This window comes from Patella vulgata, chromosome 5 (genome assembly GCF_932274485.2).
Source record: "Patella vulgata chromosome 5, xgPatVulg1.2, whole genome shotgun sequence".
NCBI classification, from domain to species: Eukaryota; Metazoa; Mollusca; class Gastropoda; family Patellidae; genus Patella; species Patella vulgata.
In genome coordinates this window covers 7,298,965-7,324,078 of record NC_065883.2, presented here as the reverse complement: position 1 = coordinate 7,324,078, position 25,114 = coordinate 7,298,965, and the positions used below count along the sequence as shown (strand labels likewise).

At 35.7% G+C, this 25,114-nt stretch overlaps 1 protein-coding gene across 3 annotated transcripts in view; it reads right to left on the bottom strand.

The window, feature by feature from the left end:
• LOC126820934 (microtubule-associated protein tau) overlaps window positions 1–25,114 on the bottom strand; it is a 53,989-nt gene that overhangs the window by 17,124 nt on the left and 11,751 nt on the right. For 2 of the 3 annotated variants that reach the window (XM_050549145.2, XM_050549146.2), the window contains exons 3-13: window positions 16,216–16,300; window positions 15,809–15,918; window positions 12,830–12,919; window positions 11,238–11,327; window positions 10,497–10,586; window positions 7,628–7,723; window positions 6,283–6,378; window positions 5,019–5,114; window positions 3,943–4,038; window positions 866–961; window positions 9–104 (exon numbers count right to left, since the gene is read on the bottom strand). In XM_050549145.2, the coding sequence (XP_050405102.2) occupies window positions 9–104; window positions 866–961; window positions 3,943–4,038; window positions 5,019–5,114; window positions 6,283–6,378; window positions 7,628–7,723; window positions 10,497–10,586; window positions 11,238–11,327; window positions 12,830–12,919; window positions 15,809–15,918; window positions 16,216–16,300 (1,041 nt within the window). Of the gene's footprint in view, window positions 1–8; window positions 105–865; window positions 962–3,942; window positions 4,039–5,018; window positions 5,115–6,282; window positions 6,379–7,627; window positions 7,724–10,496; window positions 10,587–11,237; window positions 11,328–12,829; window positions 12,920–15,808; window positions 15,919–16,215; window positions 16,301–22,972; window positions 23,030–25,114 lie in introns of those variants that run through there. The other variant, XM_050549147.2, reaches the window with a different exon arrangement.

The window sequence follows — 25,114 nt, the reverse complement described above, 5'->3', positions numbered from 1 at the left end:
CTTTTTACCTTTTTATCTCCACCAGCAGCCTTATGATTTGCGTTATCCATCGAGCCACATTTCGATTGGGCCTTATCTTTAAAGTCTAATTTCTCTGTATGAATCTGTTATGAGAGTGAACACAAGAAAAGCAGTGATTAAAAGCCGAGCCAAACCAAACATGCAGCAACCATAACCAGTTATTATTATTGTCATATTGTGCCTTATCCTTAAAATCTAATTTTTCTGTGAGAATCTGTGGGGAAAGCGAACACAAAGAAAAAGAAAGAAAAAAGCAGTGAGTTGAGTTGTTAGCCAATCCCAGCAACATGCATGTTAATATTGGTTATAACATACAGCTATTTTTTGTTTTTAGACTTATGAATGGAGATTCTTATTTTAGGCTGATTGAGGCAGGGCCATAACTAGCTCAGAGCAATGAGGGGGAGGGGCAAGGAAGTGGTCTCAGGAGTGCTGTAAAATTGATGGACAATATATATCCATAGTTTTTATGGTCAACAATTTTTTTACAGGGGGGGCCCCCGCCACCTACTTACGGGCCTGGATTGAGGAGGTTTAAAATTTCCACAAGTATTAGGAGGATTAGGGAATTCTTAAGATACTAAATTTACAACCAACTAGCTAGATCCCATCCCCAACCAAACCCAGATCTCCTCCCCAAATGAACTGATCACCCCCTAGCAACAAATCTGATCTGATCTCCTCCCATACCAACCCTAAAATAGACAAAAGCTTCAAAGGAACCTCTGAAACTATGACTTGCCCTAGAGAGCTCTTAATGGTCGGGTTGGTCCCGCATTTGAAAACAGCTATTATATTCTGTATTCTGGAAAATTCGAAGAGCCGAATTCTTTTTTTTTTTTACCTTTTTATCTCCTCCTGCAGCCTTATGACTTGCATTGTCCATAGAACCACATTTAGATTGTGCTTTATCCTTAAAATCTAATTTTTCTGAGTGAATCTGAATACGAAGCAAACACCAAGAGATATGTTAAAAAAAGCCATACCAAACATGCCAGCACACAGATAGGATCCAGACTCTTTAGCAATGAAATGAAATGGGGTTTAACATCCTACTGTTCTGCTCCGAATTGGGCTAATGAAGATGGGCATGCGTCATGCAGTGTGCTATGAGGGAAAATTTGCCCAGACAGTGACACTACAGCCTAATCTTATATCGAATTCCAACTGTCAAGGGATCTTTTACATGCATGCCAATCTGTACACGGGACCTCGGTTTTTCGTCATATTCGAACGACTAGACAGCTGTCCTTGTCAGGCTCTCCGTCCTGCATCACTAACAAGGGGGAACCACGCCAGAAAATCTGGATGAACTTTCTCGGCTAATGCAGGGATTGAACACCCGACCTCCAGGCTAGCGACCCAATTGAAATAATTATGTAACACTAAATTGATTTCTCTCTTCCTAAAACAATTTTTCTATTAATTATTACAAATTTTTAAAAGAAACAAGCCAACAGTGAGGCTGATGTCCCCCGCCGAAATAGGAAAATAATTAGAGGACACATATAAATTTATCACAAATTATCTTTTACAAAGTATTGAACAATCAAACAGTATATCTTTACTTATAGTCTAAGCATACAATGTTTTTGATGGAATAATTATAGCATATTAAGGGGAAAACATGCTCTATGCCTACAGATCTAGAGTTTGGTTGTATCAACGGGTCTATTTTCCATCTTGCTGCAAGTTGTGCAAAGTTCACTGTTTTCTTTCTGTCATTCAATCAAATTGCGTATCGCTCTGCTTACCCTGAGCAGAAAATGCTCATTATCAAACTTAGTCAAGGTATTACTGTAATGAAACTATACACCAAGTTTCATCAATCTCACTTAATTAGAACTAAAGTTATCGTGTCCCAAAGCATCAACCAATCAAATTGCTTATCTCTGCTTACCCTAAGCGGAAAATGCTCATCTTCGAACTCCATCAAGGCATTGACCTAATCAACACATACACCAAGTTTGAACATTCTAGCTCAATTAGGAAGAGAGTTATCGTGCCCCAAAGTATCAACCAATCAAATTGCTTATCTCCGCTTACCCTAAGCGGAAAATGCTCATCTTCGAACTCCATCAAGGCATTGACCTAATAAACACATACACCAAGTTTGAACATTCTAGCTCAATTAAAAGTTATCGTGTCCCAAAGCATCAACCAATCAAATTGCTTATCTCTGCTTACCCTAAGCGGAAAATGCTCATCTTCGAACTCCATCAAGGCATTGACCTAATCAACACATACACCAAGTTTGAACATTCTAGCCCGATTAGGAAGAGAGTTATCGTGTCCCAAAGCATCAACCAATCAAATTGCTTATCTCTGCTTACCCTAAGCGGAAAATGCTCATCTTCGAACTCCATCAAGGCATTGACCTAATAAACACATACACCAAGTTTGAACATTCTAGCTCAATTAGGAAGAGAGTTATTGTGTCCCAAAAAGTGTGACGGACAGACAGACGGACAGACAGACGGACAGACAGACAGACGGACGAACCCATTTTAATAGTCCCCTGCTTTCTTCGAAAGGCGGGGGACAAAAAGATGATTAATTTACAAATGAAATTTAGAGAGTTCTGGATCCACTAGTGAAAAGTTAACAAAAGATGATGATGATGATGATGTTCATGATCTGTAGTGACACTAATTGTTCAAGATGGTAGCCTAACATGATTATTGTCAACATTAAATTCATTGAATGCAATATTTCTTGGACCCCTAGCAAATTGTGCTGGTCTGATCTTGATGACACAAATTAAGTCTGTACCGGTATCAAAACACATATCCTATTTCGTTCCACTTTCTAGAGTTCAGAATTTTGTTTTACTTGTCTTTACTTCACTAGGATCTGGAAGAGTTGTTATATAACCCATGTTCTGGACGATGTAAGAGATTAGCCAATGAAACGGTCTGTTACGGCGAGTTTTTGAAGTGATGAGTAAAGAACTGTGGGTAACCCACCAGAAACATCAACTCTGATTGGTTAACCAAATGTCTGACGTCATAGGGTCAGATCTTCATGTAGTAGAGGCCATCGAAAGCATACGAAATATAGATCTGTATTTTAATCAGATTGTATAATTTAGTATAATTTTGAGAGACATTATTGGGTGTTTATAAGGTTTCAATCTATACTGATCATTATCTAAGGGCTTGTTTAATCCCTCGCAAATTAAAAAATTGTATCTTTAAAGCGAATATCTGTCCAAAAATGGTTCAGGTCTATTCATTATTTACAACGACATGATGGATTAAAAATATCGAAAAAATTTAGCATCATCTACATACGATTAAGATAACAGACCAACATGAGGCCCTATTTTTATTTTCAACATAAATCGTGTATTTAACGATATTTCCAAAATTGTTTTTACAATACCGGTAATTTTGAAAATAAATGAAATGAAATGGGGTTTAACGTCCTACTGTTCTGCTCCTAACCTGGGCTAATGAAGACGGGCATACGCCATACAGTGTGCTATGAGGGAAATTTTGCCCGGCCAGCGGCACTACGGCCTACTCTTATATCGAATTCCAACTGCCAAAGGATCTTTTACGTGCACGTCAATGTGTACACGGGACCTCGGTTTTTCGTACCTTCCGAACGACTAGACAGATGTCCTTGTCAGGCCTCCATCCTGCATCACTGACAAGGGGAAACCACGCCGGTAAATCTGAATGAACTTTCTCGGCCAATGCAGGGATCGAACATTCGACCTCCAGGCTAGCGAGCTAGCGTCTTACCCACTTAGCCACGTGATCCCCCGGTAATTTTGACCAGCAACACCAATGCCAAAGGTACAAGAAATGATCCAATTTTCGATGAATTACGTGAGACAGGACTTACAACACGACATCTAAAGTATAGCTATTCTCAATTTCTCTGATTTAACTCAGTTCTATTGAGGTAAGTTACCTTCTTGTCTCCTCCACCCGGAGTATGATTCGAATTTTCCAGCGACCCACATTTAGACTGTGCTTTCTCTTTGAAATTTAATTTTTCAGAAAGAATCTGTACAAATCCAACAACAAATAGAAGAAAAGCTGTGAGTTTGTGTAAGTAAAATTACGAGGTAATTTACGATTATTGGTGCTGTGGCGTAAAATGCTGTGAAATTTTAATTAAAGTTTTTTCATAAAGTCTAAGTGATAGAATCTCATTACAAGAATTTTTTTTTTTAAGCCTTTGTTTAGTTGATATTTTTTAGTAATTAATAATTGCTTCAAAAGCTTTTGTATACACTATTTGTAACGTTACGTAACAGGGCTTTGCTTCAGTCATATTTGCTGATCTTGATTGACTGGCATGTAGATTGAACTGAATTGTCAGTCATTGTAGTGAAATTGACTGACTGAGGAACTTACCAGTCAGTCAATTTACCTTGCATAAAATTCGAAATGAAATGAAATTTGGTTTAATGTCCTACTGTTCTGCTCCCACTGGGCTAATAAAGATGGGCATATGCCATGCAGTGTGCTATGAGGGAAATTTTGCCCTGGCAGCAGCACTATGGCCTATTCTTATATCAAATTCCGCCTGCCAAGGGATCTTATACGTGCAGGCCAATGTATACAAGGTTCCTCGGTTTTTCATCCAATCCGAATGATTAGACAGCTGTCCTTGTCAGGCCCTCTGCCCTGCACCACTGAAAAGGGAAAACCAAGCCGGAAAATCCGGAAGAACTTTCTCGGCCAATGCAGTGATCGAATACACAACCTCTAGGCTAGCGAGCCAGCGTCTTACCCACTTAGCCAACATGGCTCCCTATAAAATTCGAATTTTAAAGAATTTAACTTATCAACACAAAAAAGTATACAGTTATATTTAAAAACACTTCAAATACTGGGGTATTGCTAATTCAAGGTAAACAAAATCTTGAAGTAAAAGCCCTGTTACATAGTGTAAATTTCCTGGAACTATTTCTATCGACACGAATGGTGATAGCTGTGTAACTAGCGATAAACTACAATTTGTTTCACGGTCATCGTTACCTTTTTATCTCCACCAGTAGCCTTATGACTTGCGTTATCCATCGAGCCACATTTCGATTGGGCCTTATCTTTAAAATCTAATTTTTCTGTATGAATCTGAATGAAAAGCAAACACAAAAGAAAAGCAGTGATTAAAAGCCGAGCCAAACCAAACATGCAGCAACCATTACCAATTATTATCATTACTATTATAATAAAGGAGATTTCTGTAAGTAGGTCATGTGATATGGTGTAGAGTTGGCTAAATCTATTTGTTAAGGCCAGCTCAATTTTTGTCATGGTCATTGAGATGTAAGGTTAGGGCATGTGATTGTTGTTGAGTTTGTAGGTTAGGGTTAGGGTAAGCATTCAGTAGGTCCAGCGTTAGGGTTAAGGTTGGTATTAGCGATAGCCCTGTTTACAACTCGTGACCTATGATGAAAAATTGAGCTGGCCTTATCATTTAGCACTAACCTGTAGAGTTTGTATATGATCATGTAAAATAGTGTCAAGTTGGTATTGATCAACTGACATAAGGTGGGATGTGTTCATGTGACATGGTATTGAGTTGGGATGTGATCATGTGACAACATGTAGAGTTGTGATATGATCATGTGACATGGTGTAGAGTTGTCATGTGATAATGTGTTGTGGTGTTGAGTAGATATGTCATCATGTGACAAGGTGTAGAATAGTGACGTGATCATGTGACCAGGTGTAGAATTGTGATGTGATAAGGTGTAGAATTGTGATGTGATCATGTGACAAGGTGTAGAATTGTGATGTGATCATGTGACATGGTGTCGAATTGTGATGTGATCATGTGACAAGATGTAGAATTGTGATGTGATCATGTGACTAGGTGTAGAATTATGATGTGATCATGTGACAAGGTGTAGAATTGTGATGTGATAATGTGTAGAATTGTGATGTGATCATGTGACAAGGTGTAAAGTTGTGATGTGATCATGTGACATGGTGTAGAATTGTGATGTGATCATGTGACAAGGTGTAGAATTGTGATGTGATCATGTGACATGGTGTAGAATTGTGATGTGATCATGTGACAAGGTGTAGAGTTGTGATGTGATCATGTGACATGGTGTAGAATTGTGATGTGATCATGTGACATGGTGTAGGATTGGGATGTGACTATGTGACATGATGTAAAGTTGGGATGTGATTATGTGACATAGTGTAGAGTTGGGATCTGATTATGTGACATAGTGTAGAGTTGGGATCTGATCATGTGACAGGTGTAGATTTGGGATGTGATTTCTTTTACCTTTTTATCTCCACCAGTAGCCTTATGACTTGCGTTATCCATTGAGCCACATTTAGATTGGGCTTTGTCTTTAAAATCTAATTTTTCTGAGTGAATCTGAATTTGAAGCAAACACCAAAAGATATGTTAACAAAAGCCATACCAACATGCAGCAAGACATATTAATGATTATTAAAAGATGGAGAATGATAATAAGAAATGGAGTGTTCAGTTTGTATGATGTGATGAAGTTACATGTTCAGATGGTCTGGTGATGTCCCATGAGAGAGAGAGAAATAGGGTTTAACGTCCACTCGACACAAACTAGGTCATTTCGGGACTAACATATGGTTTAATTTTATTTACATAATTCGCTTGTGCGTAGGGGTCTTTAGCAGTGGGAGGAAACCGGAGGACGCGAAGAAAACCCACGAGGTTGGGTGATGTCCCAAGACTCATTCTAAACCCAATACTTTTTACCCTTAGCACTGGCTAACTAGCGCTCCTTAGACAGCCACTATATATGCACAGTTATGGCGCACTAAAAATGGTGCAACAACACAGAGCGCTGTTCACATATCTAGGTTGGTTTAAACCCGATCTAAGGAACAACAATTGAACTGTTCAATTCTTTAAATGACCTCTAGAAATCTAGAAGCACGGTTAACTATTCATAACAAAACACAACACAAGGTATATATTATTATGGATATATATATAGAAAGAAATAGGGTTTAACGTCCACTCGACACAAACTAGGTCATTTTGGGACTAACATATGGTTAAATTTTATTTCAATAATTCGCTTGCGTGTAGGGGTCTTTAGCAGTGGGAGGAAACCGGAGGACCCGGAGAAAACCCACGAGGTTGGACAGGCGACCCTACTCCTTGTCACGTACAACCGGGGAATCGAAACCACGCCAGTTGACTCAATGACAGGCCTTGTGATACAGCGTGCGCACACTAACCATTCAGTCATCCAACCCCCCTATATGGATATAACTACTTCTCTATTATGTTGTGTTTTGTTATGAACAATTGAACTGTTGAAGCATCCTTCTCAAATTTTGTTTATTGTGGAGGAAGGGTGAGGGGTTAGGGTCTCGGGGATTAAAAATTTAATTACATTACTATGAAAGAATTATAAGTTTGGATTTAATTGAAATACATCACTGGTAAAAAGAAAAGACTATGTTAGAATTAAATGATATCTGCAGAAGGACAAAAGATTAATTTCAGGGATCTGAACGTAGATCCCGGATTCTTCTTCGAACACTGCTGAAAAATAATACGAAGCTCCCTGAAATCAAAGTTTTACTAATTGAATAATTACACCTGTTAGTAATTAACTAACGTCATTAATTACCTTTTTATCTCCGCCAGCAGCCTTATGACTTGCGTTGTCCATCGACCCACATTTAGATTGAGCTTTATCTTTAAATTCTAATTTTTCGGAGTGAATCTGAATGAAAAGCAAACCAAAAAAAAAAATAGAAGCGGTGATTAGAAAAGCCGACCAAATCATGCTGCGATTTAAGGGTAGGTGTAAGACCTCACTAATTTCATTTTCTGTTCTTTGAGGGCACCTGTAAAAAATGTCCTTCCTATTTTTGGGGAAAAAAGACTAATCTAAAAAGCATAAGTGTTTGGTTATGCTATTCAAGAGTGTTTAGTTTCAGAATTCTAAACAAGATATATTTCAGGTAATTTAAGTGGCCATTTATTTATCAAAGCCCAATACAGATCTATATTTCATTTCGGTTTTTTTTATAGCTATGATGGCCTACACTACATTAAGATCTGACCAGTTGTACTAGGAGGTTGCGTCAGGGGTTATAGAAGCGGCTTTTGATCCTATGATATCAGACATTGATTAATCAATCAGCGTTGACGTGTATAGGGTGTTTACCCACAGTTCCGTACAGAGCACGCCAAGAACTCACTGCAACAGATCGTTTCATTGGCTAAGTCATCACATCAACTATAACACCTGTTCTATAACTGCAACTCTTTCAGATCCTAGTGTTGTGAAGACAAGTAAAATGAAATTTTGAACTATAAAAAATGAAACGAAATACGATCTGTGCCTTAATCAGATTTATCAAAGCTCCAAAGAACAGAAATTAGTGTGGCCTAGAGCAGGGTAAAATACAGCCAAATGATGAAATGATTTAAGTTGGTGTAATTAGCCATGATAATGATGTGACATAAAATGGGATCAACCCTTTGTCCAATTTTTCAAATCAGCTTTTGCACTTTTATAATACAAATTCCAACTTGAAACACAAATTTAAGATTTGTAGAAAGACAATTATACTATTGTTGTATGATGTTTTCATAAAAATAATTTCATCAGAATAAAGTATAGCTGTTCTCAATTTATCTCTGGTTACCTTTACACTACCTCCACCGGGAGTATGATTTGTATTTTCCAGTGACCCACACTTAGACTGTGCCTTTTCTTTGAAATTTAATTTTTCAGATATAATCTGTACAAAATTAAAAGGAAATGAAGACAAGCTGCCAAGTAAAGTTGTAATTTCCGAAACAAATATATCATTGGTGCATAAAAAAATAAATAATGCCAATGTGTATCGTTTTTCTGAAACTGATAATCTATCACAAACTTATTGAGTTTGAAATGTTTATCTGCATAATACTTCCTGGTGTTTCAACCTTAAATGATAAAGATGTATAGCTGTCAGAGAGAGAAATGGGGTTTAACATCCACTCCAAACAGCTAGGTTATTTCGGGACTAACACATGGTTCAATTTATTTCAATAATTTGCTTGCACATAGGGGTCTTTAGCAGTGGGAGGAAACCGGAGGACCCGGAGAAAACCCATGAAGCTGGACAGGTAACTGTACTCCTTGTCACGTACAACCGGGGAATTGAAACCACGGCAGTTGACTCAATGACAGACCTCATGATACAGCACGTACGTGCTAACCATTCGGCCATCCAACACCCCCCCCCCTAGCTGTCAGTGAAAGGGTTTCATTTGCTAATAATCATACAAATTTACCGACAAAGAAACTATAATACAGCTGAAAATGTCCATCTTGTCTATTTTTCAAAACATATTTACACTTCCTTTATATCTAACCCTTAAATTAGCAACAATCACAAGTAGAAATATATACATGCAATTGGTAGCAACATTAATCTTAATTGATATATTTATATCATTGAGTACTGCATGTAGAGGGGGCATGGTGAGAAAAATGTCCCTGGCCCCTCACATTTTAGGTGAACTTGAAATATACACATGCCATTAGTAGAACAGACTAATTGATATATATCATTATATCATTTGCTGTTACAGAAATTAATGAAATGAAATAAACGCCCTACTGCTCTTCTCCAACTGAGCTAATGAAGATGAGAATACACCATACAGTGTACTATGAGGGAAATTTTGCCCGGACAGCGGCACTATGGCCTACTGTTATATCGAATTCCAACAGCCAAGGGATCTTTTACATTGATTAATCGACTAGACAGCTACTTGAATCCTTTTTGTCTATCTTAGTTACTTTTTAAAACATATTTATATTTAACCTATACGCCTGCAATTTATAGCAAGAACTACATTAATCTTTATTAATATATTCATAATTATTACATTTTTCTGGATTTTATATTCTCATAATTTATAGAAAACTAAAAATATAATCTGAAGATAGATTTTAAAATTTGCATAAATGTAAACATATTTAATATAATTATAATGTTTTTCTAGATTTCATTCTTTCATAACTATTTCAGATTAAACTAAAAGTATTAGAATCACAAGTTTGCAAAGAAATTTATATGGAATACTTAATTAATCTTTAAAAAAAAAAATTCTTCACAACATCTAAATTATTATCAGTACGTGTCTGTCATGCAGATTATAATCCGAGATAAGATTTTAAAACTTTGTATTAACGTAAATAAATATGCAACCATAAAAAAACATTCCTGAAAATTAGAGTCTGTAATAATCTGCAAAAACTACAGTTTTAAAAAAGTAAAAGACAACCATTCTACCTTACATGTATAAAAATAATAGATTTTATATCGTTGTAACACACAGAACAATAAAAATATACCATAATAACCTAAACCAATTATATATGTCTAAAACAAATTTTATTTACATATGCAGGCAATACTTGTAAAAATCATTCACTAATCTTTAGAAACATGCAGGAGCATTACAGACACCGAATGTCATTTAAGTTTGTTTACCTTCACATCACCACCACCCGGTGAATGACTTGCATTTTCTAATGAACCGATTTTAGATTCTGTTTTCCAATCACACTTATATGTTTCTATCTTTTGTTTTAGGAGAAAGAATAATTTGAGAAAAAAAAATTATTGTGGCAGATTGGAATTGCTGTAAAAATATCTAATTCAATTTTAGATAAATAAAATCCAATACATCTATCTTTTATGGGATTACTGTGAACATTATCTGTGAGTATTTTGTTTTTTATCACAGCACATAAATTCTATTAATGGAAGTTTAAAGGTATGAAGTCACACATGAGTTTAGGATATAAGCAAACATGCTTTGTAAAGCCAAATGGGTGCATTATGGTAGTTGTTTAAGGATAGCAACAAAATCCTAAAAGCATACAATGGTGTCCATGTGTAACTAAAAGCCATCCCATGTTTGCCTTCAGTTTGCTGCTTAGATATTATTAGAAGCACACAAATTTCTGAAAATCTTCTCAAAATAACTGATATGCAATTGCTTAGTAAATTAAATTAGACCTTCTTTTGTCTAATTTGAAAATATATTGTGAAGTTCTGTCTTTGGGATTCTAATAAATCTCCAATGTAAGATGGTATGGTCAATGGGTGTGATCTGCTATGGCATATCCACCCATAACATGATATCAGCTAGTTCATAAAAACAAGAAATAACGTTTGAAACATTTTTTAAAATAAGAACACAAAAAAAAAGAAAGAAATTCACAATACCTTTTTTGCTCCTCCTCCGGCTTTATGCGTGGCATTGTCCAAAGATCCAATTCTTGATTCTGTTTTCCATTCTAATTTTTTACTTTCAATCTAAAGAATAATTTAAGAGATAAATTAGTTATTTTGTTGTGTATTTTGGGAGAAAGTCTTTGTAATGTGTTATTGTGATCTGAGAAAACAAACTACTGTGACACAAAATACATAAAAAAAAATTATTTCAGATGAAATGATGCATAAAAGTGAGGAATCAGATTTAAATATTGTGTCATCAAGGAGTCGTTCACTAAACTAAAGACAGAGAAAGAGAGAAAGAGAAATGGGGTTTAACATTCATTCAACACAAATCTTGGTCAATAATTCAATAATGTAGTGGTTTTTAGAAGTGGGAGGAAGCCCTTCTCCCTGTCATGTACAAACATGGGGTTGAAATCACAACACTTTACTCAATGACAGTGTTATGATCAGACAATTTGGGCCACCCAACCCCCTAACCATAACATCCTATCAAAACAGATTCAAAACCCAGATAGCATAACTCCCTGCATGTTATCGTAAAAAATCAATAGGAGTCTTACGTCTTCCAAGCCGAACAAGCTAATAAAAGTCGCCTTTAAAGTGTTAACATGTTTAACCACCTATTCAACCGCAAGTAGACGAATGGACCGATGAAATGAGAAGGGATTTATGATGATTGTTTTTGTTTTAAACAGGATAAAAGAATTTTGTATTCTTGTAAATCTGTGATTTACTATTCAATGCTTTCTTAATTCATTAATTGGCAACACATGTGATTGCAAAGCCCAAGCTTGAAGGCGATTCATGCAGTAAAAGCCATCCTGCGGAAAGCGATATTATATATCGTTGGTGAAGTGTCAAAAGGATGTATCTAGGAATTTCTAAAGATTAAGAAATAGAACCTTTTGCATTTCAAAATTTCCACAAATCAAGATACAACATTTGGACACATGATCATGATACCCAGAACAGTTCTAATTGGCATAGAGATTCACTGCTTAGACAGAAATGTGCATATTAATTGGAAGATTTTAAAAATGCAAAAAAGTGTATTTGACTAATTTCCCAAGATACACCCTTTTGACACTTCACCGACGATATACTTTTATTCAAAACATTCTCATCGGTTTTGAAATAATTGATATAATAGAAATGGTCTCCCAGTTAAATCATTTCTTCGTAAAAAGGTTAAATTCAACATTTTACAATATTGCTCCATTAGAGCAGCTAGCATGGGTTGTCAGCCCCAGGGGTCAAGGCAAGTATTTTGTGTCCTCTAAAAAATTGTACCCAGGGCATCTGCCACAATGCCTCTTTTTAAGTAGGATAACAAATCAAAATCAGGATGTAAAAAAATCAAAATTAGTAAAAATCAAAAATCAAACAAAGCCAAACAAAAAAAACTACGGCAATTTGTTAGTAAAATTTAAAAAAAATTATTCAAATTAAAAACCAAACAAAAATACAGAGAGAAAAGTGACTAAATCTGTTTCAGCTTATATCTGTGAACTTTTTTTATCTGTTACCCCTTTTTTATTACGAATTCAAGAAAACCTTGGATCTGTACGACACCTTACCTTTTTCTCCCCTCCACCAGCTCGATGCTTAGCATTATCCAGGGATCCTATCCGGGACTCGACTTTCCATTCCAATTTCTTACTTTCTATCTGTCAAAAATACCCAGGTCAAAAAACCTCATGAAACCTTCATTCAAAGCACCCCATTTAAGAAGAAGTATCAGGGAGTGAATTATCTGCATTGGTATTAAAACTTACTATGGAGTTGATATAGATGAATTAAAAGGCGATTTTCCAAAATAAATAAGTAAAATCTGATCAGATAAAAAATTTTCCAAAAGACATAAATTTTTAAATCCCCAATAAAAAGTAAAAGATGATCAGATAAAAATTGCCCAGATTTCTAAATCATAATAGCTCAAGTTATTGTTATAATTTCTGATATTAAAACTTTATTTTGAGATTGTTTTTTAAGACAAATTTCAAGAAGAGCAAAAAGTAAAAATTGATTCTAAAGTAAGATGCAAGTTTTCCCAAATCCAGAAATTACATAGATTTCTAAGTCTGAATAGCTCAAGTCAAGGTTTTGAATTTGTTATCATGGAAACTTTTAAATGCTCCCTAATATTTCCCTTAAATTGAACTGATCATGCCACCACCGATTTTTTTACCAAGAAAAAAAAAAAAAAAAAAAGAAAAATTAAAACACAGGCATCATGCTTGTCCACCATGCATACTGAAACAAATTGTTTGTAAAACTAATTGTTTAATTCTAGAACTAAGGATACTATAGAAGAAATGTGTGCTACAATTATTGAATAAAAAGCACAATAAAACTACACTAAAGATGTGTTTGTCTGTGTTCAATGGACTGCCTTAGATTCATCTTCACCTTGTCATAAAGTGACTAACATATAGTTCAATTTTATTCCAATAATCGCTTACATGTAGGGATCTTTAGCACTGGTGGGAAACCAGTGGACCCAGAGAAAACCCAGAAGGTTAATTTGGAGTGTGAGAGAGAGAGAGAGACAGAGAGAGAGAGAGAGAGAGAGAGAAATGGGGTTTAAGTACACTGGACACAAACTAGGTCATTTCAGGACTAACATATGGTTCAACTTTATTCCAATAATTCGCTTGTGCGTAGGGGTCTTTAGCAGTGGTAGGAAACCGGAGGGCCTGAAGAAAACCCATGAGGTTGGACAGGCGACCCTACTCCTTGTCACCAATTGAAACCACGTCACTTGACTGACCTAGTGATATAAAGCATTCGTATAAAACACTATATGGATCATTGCCGCCATCTTGGAATTGTGACATCAATCGAAGCACAATTGTCCAAGGAACAAGCCCAGACTTTTATCAAAGTGCGTCACCCTCACGAATAACAAGATGAAAAGCTCTTGGGAACAAGTCGAATTTTTATGACAAAGGTTGTTTCTATGGTTGGTTGGGGTGGGGCAAGGGAAGGGGGACAGGGGGGTCTAAGAATACATACATGCATGTACATACATGCATGTCCTAAAGGGAGAGAGAGAGAGAGAGAGAGAGAGAGAGAGAAATGGGTTTTAACGTCCACTTGATACAAACTAGATCATTTCGGGACTAACATGGTTCAATTTTATTTTAATAATTCCCATGCGCGTAGGGGTCTTTAGCAGTGGGAGGAAACCGGGGGACCCGGAGAAAACCCACAAGGTTGGACAGACGACCCTACTCCTTGTCGCGTACAATCAGGCTTTATGATACAGCGCGTGTAATCTAACCATTCGGCCATCCAATCCCTCAGGTCCTAAAGAGTTAATACAAGTTTCAACATGTTCCACTTCAGTCCATTGAACAACGGTGCTAACAATGGGATTTAAAATAAGCAAAAATATTTCAAATGGATTAGTATTTCTAATATTTTTTTTATTTTTAAGAATTTCACAACATGCATATACAGCAAATGCTAAACACACACTAAAAAAAACACACACACATTTTTTTTATTTTTAAGAATTTCACAACATGCATATACAGCACATGCTAAACACACACTAAAAAAAACACACACACATATAAATAAAGTAAAAAAAAAATCAAATATGAAGATGGTTGAAAAGCATGGAATTTGTAAACCCAAATAAGTGCAATTTTATGATAATTTCTTCTGCTGAAATATTTGGACCGATATTCTGATTTTCAATTGATCATCTGTTTGCAAATAGTGAAAGGAATTGACTCATATCTAGAATGATATTAGAGATTCAACTTCCCAGTATTGTACTTTGCAAAGGATGGGCAATCCCTTAAATGATGATAAGAGAACATAACCAAGTGAATTTTCGTAATTTGCAAGGGATTCCTTAACTCCTTAAATAGCGAATAGAGACTTTAACCGCCAAAATGAAATGGGGTTTAACGTCCTACTGTTCTGCTCCTATACTGGGGTAATGAAGATGAGCATATGCCATACAGTGTGCTATGAGGGAAATTTTGCCCGGACAGGGGCACTATGGCCTACTCTTATATCGAATTCCAACGGCCAAGGGGTCCTTTACGTGCATGCAATGTATACACAGGTCCTCGATTTTTCGTTCCATTCAAAAGACTAGACAGTTGTCCTTGTAAGGCCCTCTGTCCTGCACCACTGACAAGGGGAAGCTACACCAGAAAATCCCAATGAACTTTCTCAGCCAATGCAGGGATCGACCACGCAACCTCCAGGCTAGAGAGCCAGCGTCTTACCCACCGTGACTCCCTTTAACCACCGTGGCTCGCTTTAACCACCAAATTAACCTTAACTGAAACAATTGTGTAAAAAGTGAACGGGCTTCGGGATAACTGTATGGCAACATCCTGTATTTGTTTGTTAGGTTTTAGAAGAACTAAAGTTTTACTATTCTATAATTCTTGGAAATTCTATTCTGAGAGACATAGAAAGAGATGTGGTTTAATGCCCCCTCGACACCAACTAAGTGTCTGACATAATCTACTCTTAAATGAAACTTTTGAAACACAATACCGGTACGGTAGTCATTATTATAAAAATCTTACCTTTTTTTCACCACCTGTTGGCTTATGCTTGGCATTATCCATGGAACCAATTTTAGACTTGACTTTAGTAATTTCAACTTTCTTATTCTCTATTTTAACATTTCCTCCTCCTGTAATAAAATAATTCAATTAATTAACTAGCATGTTATTTAGGAACATATGATATATCTTAATATTTTAACATTTCTCTTCATTTCTTCAAATTGATCCACTATGAACCGAGAATTAAGCAATTGAAATTTTGGCCTAGCCTCAATCATCATTACTAAAGTCGGTACGATTAAAAACATAGTCTCAATTATCCATTTTTTGATTTAATCAGAAGCAGCAGACCGGGTTCTAATCCAGTAAATATAACAGGTAATTGTTATATTTAATGATCAGAGATTTTAATGTATATGACCTACCTGGTTTATGGTCCATCTTATCCTTGGATCCAATTTTACTTGTTACATTCTTATAATCTGTTTTCTTACCATCCATGATTTTAACCTGAAATAATAATACCGTTTTAATATTGTCAATAAATAATGAATCATTTAATAATTCATCATAATATTGTCAATAAAGATACATTATGGGAGATTTGGTAACGAGTTGGCAGTTCTCACTATAATAGTTAAAAACTAGATAATCTAAAGGCAATTTGGTGAAAATTTCATTCAAATTGATCCGCGATGAACCGAGAACTAAGCGACTGAAATTCCTATAAGCCTTGGTCATCATTACTAAAGTCAGTACGATAAACAGCACAGTCTCGATTATCCATTTAATCGTTTAATCGAGAAGGAAAGTTATGCAGTAAATCGGCTTACAATCCACTAAAGATCGCAGGCTAGCGCTGCCATCTAGAGATGATTATGGCCTGGATAGGTTAATTAATGTCTAATTAATAATTTAGATAACATTTCAGGCCTAAAGAAAGACCTGTAATAGACAGATTTAGCTCTTGCATAATGTATGTTTAAATAATAAATTGTTTTAATAATTAATCATTATATCGTCAATAAATAATATTCCGTTTTAATAATTAATAATAATATTGTCAATAAATAATAAATCATATGACATTATGATATCGTCAATAATTAATAATAATATTGTCAATAAATAATAAATCATATGACATTATGATATCGTCAATAAATAATAATAATATTGTCAATAAATAATAAATCATATGACATTATGATATCGTCAATAAATAATAATATTGTCAATAAATAATAAATCATATGACATTATGATATCGTCAATAAATAATAATAATATTGTCAATAAATAATAAATCATACGACATTATGATATCGTCAATAAATAATAAACCATTTTAATAATTAATCATAATATTGCAATCTGGTTAAAACACAGATCCTATTTCGTTTCGTTTTTATAGTTCAAAATTTCGTTTTACTTGTCTTCACTACACTTGGATCTGGAAGAGTTGTTATTTAACTCGTGTTCTGAATGGTGCCAAGGATAAGCCAATGAAACGGTCTGTTACGGCGAGCTTTAGGCGTGTTTTGCACGGAACTGTGGGTAATCCACTAGTAACATCAATGCTGATTGGTTAATCAAATGTTGGCGTCATAAGGTCGAAAGTCAGTCTTTTGACCCCAGGCGTGACCTATCGCTATAACTTGTCAGATCTTCGTGTAGTGTAGGCCATCGAAAGTATAAAAAAACGAAACGAAATATAGATCTGTATTGTAATCAGATTGATAATATTGTCAATAAATAATATTGATATCGTCAATTGATATCGTCAATAAATAATAAACCATCTAAACAATTAATCATGAAATCATGATATCGTCAATAAATATTATGTTTTAAATAAATAATAAATATTTTTTAATATTTAAATATGATGTTTTCAATAAATGAACTAATATTTAGCAAGCCCAGTAATTAATACTTGTAATCTATACTAATATTTGTGACTGTCTGTCTGTCTGTCTGTTTGTCTGTCTGTTCGGGGTTGGCGGCTACACTAGGTCTGCCCCGAGTCTGAAATTTGGGGTATAGGGGTAGCTTGGACCGGGGAGTAACATAGGCCAGGTGGCGTTAGTCTAACTCTTCCGGTTTCGGGGTTATGACCCTCAAGCGAAGCCGGGCATTCTTCTAATTGAATAATATTAAGGTGTTCTCAACAATCAGTAATTTATAATCAATATAATAGCTTTATCTGTGTGTTGGTTTTATGTTACGCTAGTTTCATAAGTGGTGAGTTGGCTCAGCAAAAATAGTTTTGCCTGGGTGGAGTCTTACATTATTTTTGTTATATTTGGTGAGTAGGCTACTAAAAATAGTTTTGCCTGGGTGTTATTTTTGTTACATGCGTTGAGTAGTAGAAATAGTTTTGCCTGGGCGGTGTCTTACATTATTTTTGTTATATTTGGTGAGTAGAAATAGGTTTGTCACAAGTTTGTATGGATTACATATATGGCTTCATTATCACGTTTCAGTCTTATTATTTCTTTAAGAATAAAACAAAAGAATATCTACGAGTTCTATAATTAAACCAGACAACTCCACTTGACTTATATTGTATAAAGAAGTGAAATAATCAATTGATTAAATTACAAGTAATATGATCAATAATTGATTACGAGTTATATTGTTATACGATTCAAGTGTGATATACACCCCATAACCATATCATTATCAACTATTATACTAACTAAAATCCATTATAGATAACGTTTTTAGACTAAAGGCTTCTGTCATCACTTATGTCTGTTGTCTGTTCTGGTGGGGGGGGGGGCGGCCTAATGGTTAGCGCGTGTGTGTTGTATCACAAGGTCTGTCATTGAGTCAACTGGTGTGGTTTCGATTCCCCGGTTGTACGTGACAAGGTGTAAGGTCGCCTGTTCAACCTCATGGGTTTTCTTCGGGTCCTCTGGATCCCTCTCACTGCTAAAGACCCCTACGTGCAAGTGAATTATTGACATAGAATTGAACCATGTGTTAGTTCCGAGAGAGAGAGAGAGAGAAATGGGGTTTAACGTCCACTCGACACAAACTAGGTCATTTCGGGACTAACATATGGTTTAATTTTATTTACATAATTCGCTTGCGCGTAGGGGTCTTTAGCAGTGGGAGGAAACCGGAGGACCCGGAGAAAACCCACGAGGTTGGACAGGCGACCCTACTCCTTGCCACGTACAACCGGGGATTCGAAACCACGCCAGTCGACTCAATGACAGACTTTATGATACAGCGCGCGCACGCTAACCATTCAACCATCCAACCCCCCGTGTTAGTTCCGAAATGACCCCCCTCTCTAGTTTGTGTGAGAGGATTAAACTCTCTCTCTCTCTCTCTCGAACTCTCTTGTTTGTCCTTTATGTGTATAAGATACAGGGTTAGATACATGCCCTATAACCATAATATTATCAACTATTATCCTAACTAAAATCCATTATATCTGGTTTTTTTATAAACTAGGGGCTTAGTCATCTCTTCTGTCTCTTGTCCACCCGTTCTGTGTAAACAATAAGTAAGGCTGACCTTAAAAATATCTTTGTTTCGCCTAACGCGACCGACTAACTAAAACCACCCCCGACTTAAATTATTTTATTGCACTTTTCCGTGATCTTTTTATTTTATTTTGTGTGTCAACCTGAAATATATCACGAGAGTTATTTCAATTTACTATGGCTATGGTTTGATTCATTATTGAAACTGGTTGATCAAGACGAAAGCATCATAGGTGTCGCTTCTCAACAAAATGGTTGTAGACGAAAGCACGTCCATTCCCACGAAATGATTCTGCCTCTATTTTTCTCGAAAACGGATATTGAATATCCGTTTTCGAGAAAAATGAAGGCACAACCCGCACGATCGTTAAAAAACGTGTTGAGGGAGTTTCAAACGTCAGTTTCTGGCAATTCGTGTGCGAGTCGTGTATCACTAAAAATCCCAATGTCATTGATTTGTTTGACAATAAAAGAAGACGAATGTTTGCACCGGAAAATTATCAAGCTGTCAAATTAGCTCTTAAAAAAAAATCTGAAAAAAAACCCCGACCTACCGACCCTTCTCCTCGATTGTGGGTCGGGTTTGGTGAAACAAAGATATTTTTAAGGTCAGCCTAATATTCAATTCCTTCTTCTTAACTACTTTATGGATTTCAACAATATTTGATATGTTTGTTGCCAGAAGGGTGTTTATTCCGAGAGAGAGAGAGGGAGGGAGGAGTGGGTTTTAACGTCCATTTGACACAAACTAGGTCATTTCGGGACTAACACATGGTTCAATTTTATTTCTATAATTTGCTTGTGCATAGGGGTCTTTAGCAATGGGAATAAACTGGAGGACCCGGAGTAAACCCACGAGGTTGGACAGGCGACCCAACTCCTTGTCACGTACAACCAGGTACCTCGAAACCACGTCACTTGATCCAACGCATTACCCATTCGGCCAACCAACCCCCCATTCAGATTTGAAGTTGCTTCAATCCACACAGACTTCTCTTTAAAGATATGCGATTAAGCCCCTTGGGCCACTTGTTTATTAAACTAGATTTAAAAAAATCAGCATTTTTTATATTAAATATCTTTGGGTTAAGGTCTGATTATAGTGGAAATAATTAAACTTGATTTTTTTTATTCTCCTCTCATGATCCATTTTGGAAAAATGTGATTAAGTTCCCTTAATTAACGCAGAGAAATCTGTTTGCTTTTATTTATTAATTTGATGATCCTATATGAAGATATCTTTTTTTGTTTCTGTGTAAAAATATCAAGTCTTGAGTTTATCGATCTCCTTTCTAAGTTTATTTAAGTCACTGAATAATAGAACTACAGAAAGATCAGACAAACAGACCCGAGGCAAGTTCTTCATAGATCAAATTAGTCGTTTATTTATAATTCATTGAATTGATCAGAAAAAACAATATATAATGATTTTACAAATTATATAAAAAACAACCGCTGGTTTGTACAACATTTAGACATTAGTGTTCTCTTATCAAGTACAAATAAGAATACTACTTGTGCTATGATGGAAGGGATCTTTTCCATGCACATCAAAGAATTTCAGAACATGCTTTTCCCTTTCATCTATCCCGTCTCCCCACCCCCTCTGCTTCCCCCCACTCCACCCCATATATACGTCAACTTGATTGATGTAAGATTTTCAAAAAAAATGTGCTATTCACTTCTAAATCCCTACTCCCGTCCACGCAGAGATATAAGCCTATTTGATATAAGGGTTGATTCAGGAATTTAAAACCTTATTAGTCCCTTCCATTCCCTCTCTCCCAATATAAGCGTAATATTGGTTGGTCCCCAGATCCATTCACTTGATTCGATATATACTTTTGTTGTTTATTGCTTACACTGTCTGTGTAGTAGTTTGCTTACACTGTGTATATTGTGTATCTTGTCCACAGGTTTGTCTTTTGGTTTTTCTTTTTGTGTGTATTGTCCACGGGTTTGTTTATGGGTTTTGTTTTAGTGTGCCTTGTCCACAGGTTTGTCTATGGGTTTTGTTTTTGTGTGTCTTGTCCACGGGTTTGTCTCATGGGTTTGGTTTTTGTGTGTCTTGTCCTCAGGTTTGCCTTATGGGTATTGTGTGTCTTGTTCATGTGTCTGTCTATTGGTTTTGTTTTTGTGTGTCTTGTCCATGGGTTTTGTTTTTGTGTGTATTGTCCATAGGGTTTGTCTCATGGGTTTTGTTTTTTTGTGGTGTGGTGCAGTCCTCCTGTACTTACTATTAATATAGAACTTGAATAATATTTTCTCCTCTCCCAGATAAAACCATAAGCCTATTTTGATACAAACACAATCCGATTATTACCACCAGATCTTATCACATTATTTACTACTTTTCAACCAGAAAGATTTATTATCAATTTATAAACCAATATTTCAAATCAAACCTGGATTATGAATTTATATACCAATATTTCAAATCAAAATCAGATTAGATATTTTTAGGTCTTAGTTTGTTTGTAACTGTTTACTTTCAGTTGCTCAGGTTCAAAACAATCTTGCTTTTTCCGTTACTGAACTGTTAAAATTTATCTTTTATGGTCGAATAGGCAGTAAACAGCCTCTAGTTGTTCGGATGGGATAAAAAGGGTCTTGAGTATAACAGAGCCCTTTACAGTTCTATTCAATTTTGTATTTTTTTTTCTCCTATCCTGGAGTGGGGGGGGGGGTAGGGGGGCGGGGGCTTTGGGGGGTTGGATGGCCGAATGGTTAGGGTGTGTGTGTAGTACCATAAGGTCTGTCATTGAGTCAACTGGTGTGGTTTTGATTACCTGTTTGTACGTGACAAGGAGTAGTGTTGCCTCTCTAACCTCGTGGATTTTCTCTGGGTCCTCCGGTTTCCTCCCGTTTCTAAAGACCCCTATGCACAAGTGAATTATTGAAATAAAATTAAACCATATGTCAGTCCCGAAATGACCTAGTTTGTGTCGAGTGGACAGTAAACACCATTTCTCTCTCTTTCTAAATATTTATTAGAGCAGAAAAGTCTTGAAATGACCTAGTTTGTGTTGAATGAATGTTAAACCCCATTTCCCTATCTCTCATTTACAAATTACTGTGTTAGTCTGAAATTATCTATGGAAAATGACCTGGTTTGTGATGCAGGATGGCGGGCCTGAAATGACAGCTGTCTTTTCGTTCGGATGGGACGAAAAACCGAGGTCCCATGTACACATTGGCGTGCACATAAAAGATCCCTTGGCAGTTGGAATTCGATATAAAAGTAGGCCGTAGCGCCGCTGCCCGGGCAAAATTTCCCTCATAGCACACTGTATGGCATATGCCAGTCTTCATTAGCCCAGGTTAGGAGCAGAACAATAGGAGGTTAAACCCCATTTCATTTCGTTTCATTTCAATTCATTTCTCTACAATATGCATTTGAAAATTACAATTCCAAATTTTTGAAATTTTGTAAGAGTCATTTTTTAAAAACATTCTACTGACAAATTTGTCTAAACAAAAAAAAATAATTCACCCACCTTCACCCCGAAAAATATAAATTTTAAAATTCATTATCTCTGCTATTTTTTAAAAACATATTTAGTTTTGAGTCACGTTAATAATCATGAAATATCTAATCTCCCCAAATTCATCTAGACTTGAATTATATTTCTCTAAACAAATTAAAATATGTAAATGAAAATATAAAATTTATAAGATTTACCTGAGAAGTTCGTGAATTACGTGTTGATATTCGTCTAGATGAAGTATAATAACGTGTGTATATACTATAGATAGGTATAAGAATAGCTACAATGTTATTATATTGACCTTAGTAATGTATGTTTACAAATCACTTCTATAGCTACCTATTATGATCTATATACAGCTCCTTATTTCAACCCTTTCACGCTTTTACAGTAAACTTGCTAAAATATTCTCTAGAACACGCAATACCACTTCTATAGCTACCTATTATGATCTATATACAGCTTCTTATTTCTGTAATAACCCTTTCACACTTTTACAGTAAACTTGGTAAAACATTCTCTAGAACACGCAATACCACTTCTATAGCTACCTATTATGATCTATATACATCTCCTTATTTCTTAAATAACCCTTTTACACTTTTACAGTAAACTTGCTGAAACATTCTCTGGAACACATTATATCACTTCTATAGCTACCTATTATTATCTACATATAGCTCCGTATTTCAACCCTTTCACGCTTTTACAGTAAACTTGCAAAACATTCTCTCGAACACTCAATACCACTTCTATATAGCTACCTATTATTATACAGCTCATTGCTTTAATAACCCTTTCACACTTTGACTATAAACTTGCTAAAACATTCTCTTATATTCCCTGTTCCTAGAACACTTAATACCACTTCTATAGTGCCCTATCACTATTTATATAATAAACTTGGCATATACCATTGGTAGCAAGTTTAAGTTACCCTGACAGCTGGAATTTGAAATAAAAGACTAGGCAATAGCTATCAGGGCAAAATTTTCCTCATAGCCCACTGTACAAGGCTGAGACTGTATGTCATATACCTGTTTTTATTACCCCGGATGGTGCAGAAAAGCAGGATGTGAAACAGTATTAAACATACATTATGCAAGAGCTAAATCTGCCTATTGCAGCTCTTTCTTTAGGCCAGAAATGTTATCTAAATTATTAATTGTACATTAATCCAGACCATAATAAAATCTAGATGTCATCACTACCCTGCGAGATTTACTGGATTTGAATACATTTTGTGATGGATGATGTAACGTCAAAATGATTAATCAAGACTTTGTTTTTATCATACTGACTTTAGTAATGATGATCGAGGCTAGGCCTAAAATTCAATCGCTAATATCTCTGTTTAGAGTTGAGCAATTGGACTGAAATATTCAGCATATTCCCTTTACATTATCTAGTTTTTAACTTTTATAGTGAGAAATGCCAGCTCTTTATCTAATCTCCCATAATGTCCCTTTAAGAAGCTGGAAATATTGAAATTTGAGGATAACTACTATCTGGTCGAACTCGAAATGTTTTGATCTACAGTCAGCAACTAAATCCTTGAAATAGTTGGAAACTTACGACATTTAGATTTGTCATATATATATATATATATATATATACACCAGGGGGTTGGATGGCTGAATGGTTAGCGCGTTGTATCATAAGTTCTGTCATTGAGTCAACTGGCGTGATTTCGATTCCCCGTTTGTACGCAACAAGGAGTAGGATCGCCTGTCCAACCTTGTGGGTTTTCTCTTGGTCCTCCGTTTTCCTCCCACTGCTAAAGAACCCTACACGCTAGCGAATTATTGAAATAAAATTGAACCAGATGTTAGTACCGAAATAACCTAGTTTGTGTCGAGTTGACGTTAAACTCCATTCCTCTCCCTCTCTTTATATACATGAAGAAAAGTTTACAGTTTTTGAGAAGAGGATTTCGTTAAGTGTCATTAATAGCCTTCGCATTAATATATCAGACATTAAAGTGACCAGTTTTGACCCGATTCAGTAAATCAACAGAACTGATTGATCCCTGTTTATTTTATAAATATCGTCTTTGAACTGAAATGGGATTGTTGAATGGCCAAATGGTTAGCATGTGCACGTTGTATCATAAGGTCTGTCTTTGAGAGAGAGAGAGAGAGAGATACTACTGAAATATACTACTTTAATCAGTAGCTTTCAATAACCCTTTTAGTCTCTTTACTTTGATGTAGATAACTAGCACTCTATTCAAGTTCACGCCCTTTCTGTATTCATGGAATTAATGAATTAATCATAAAATAGGATCCATTCACTTAATTTGATATTTGTTGTTTTTGCAATATGTAGTTTGCCTT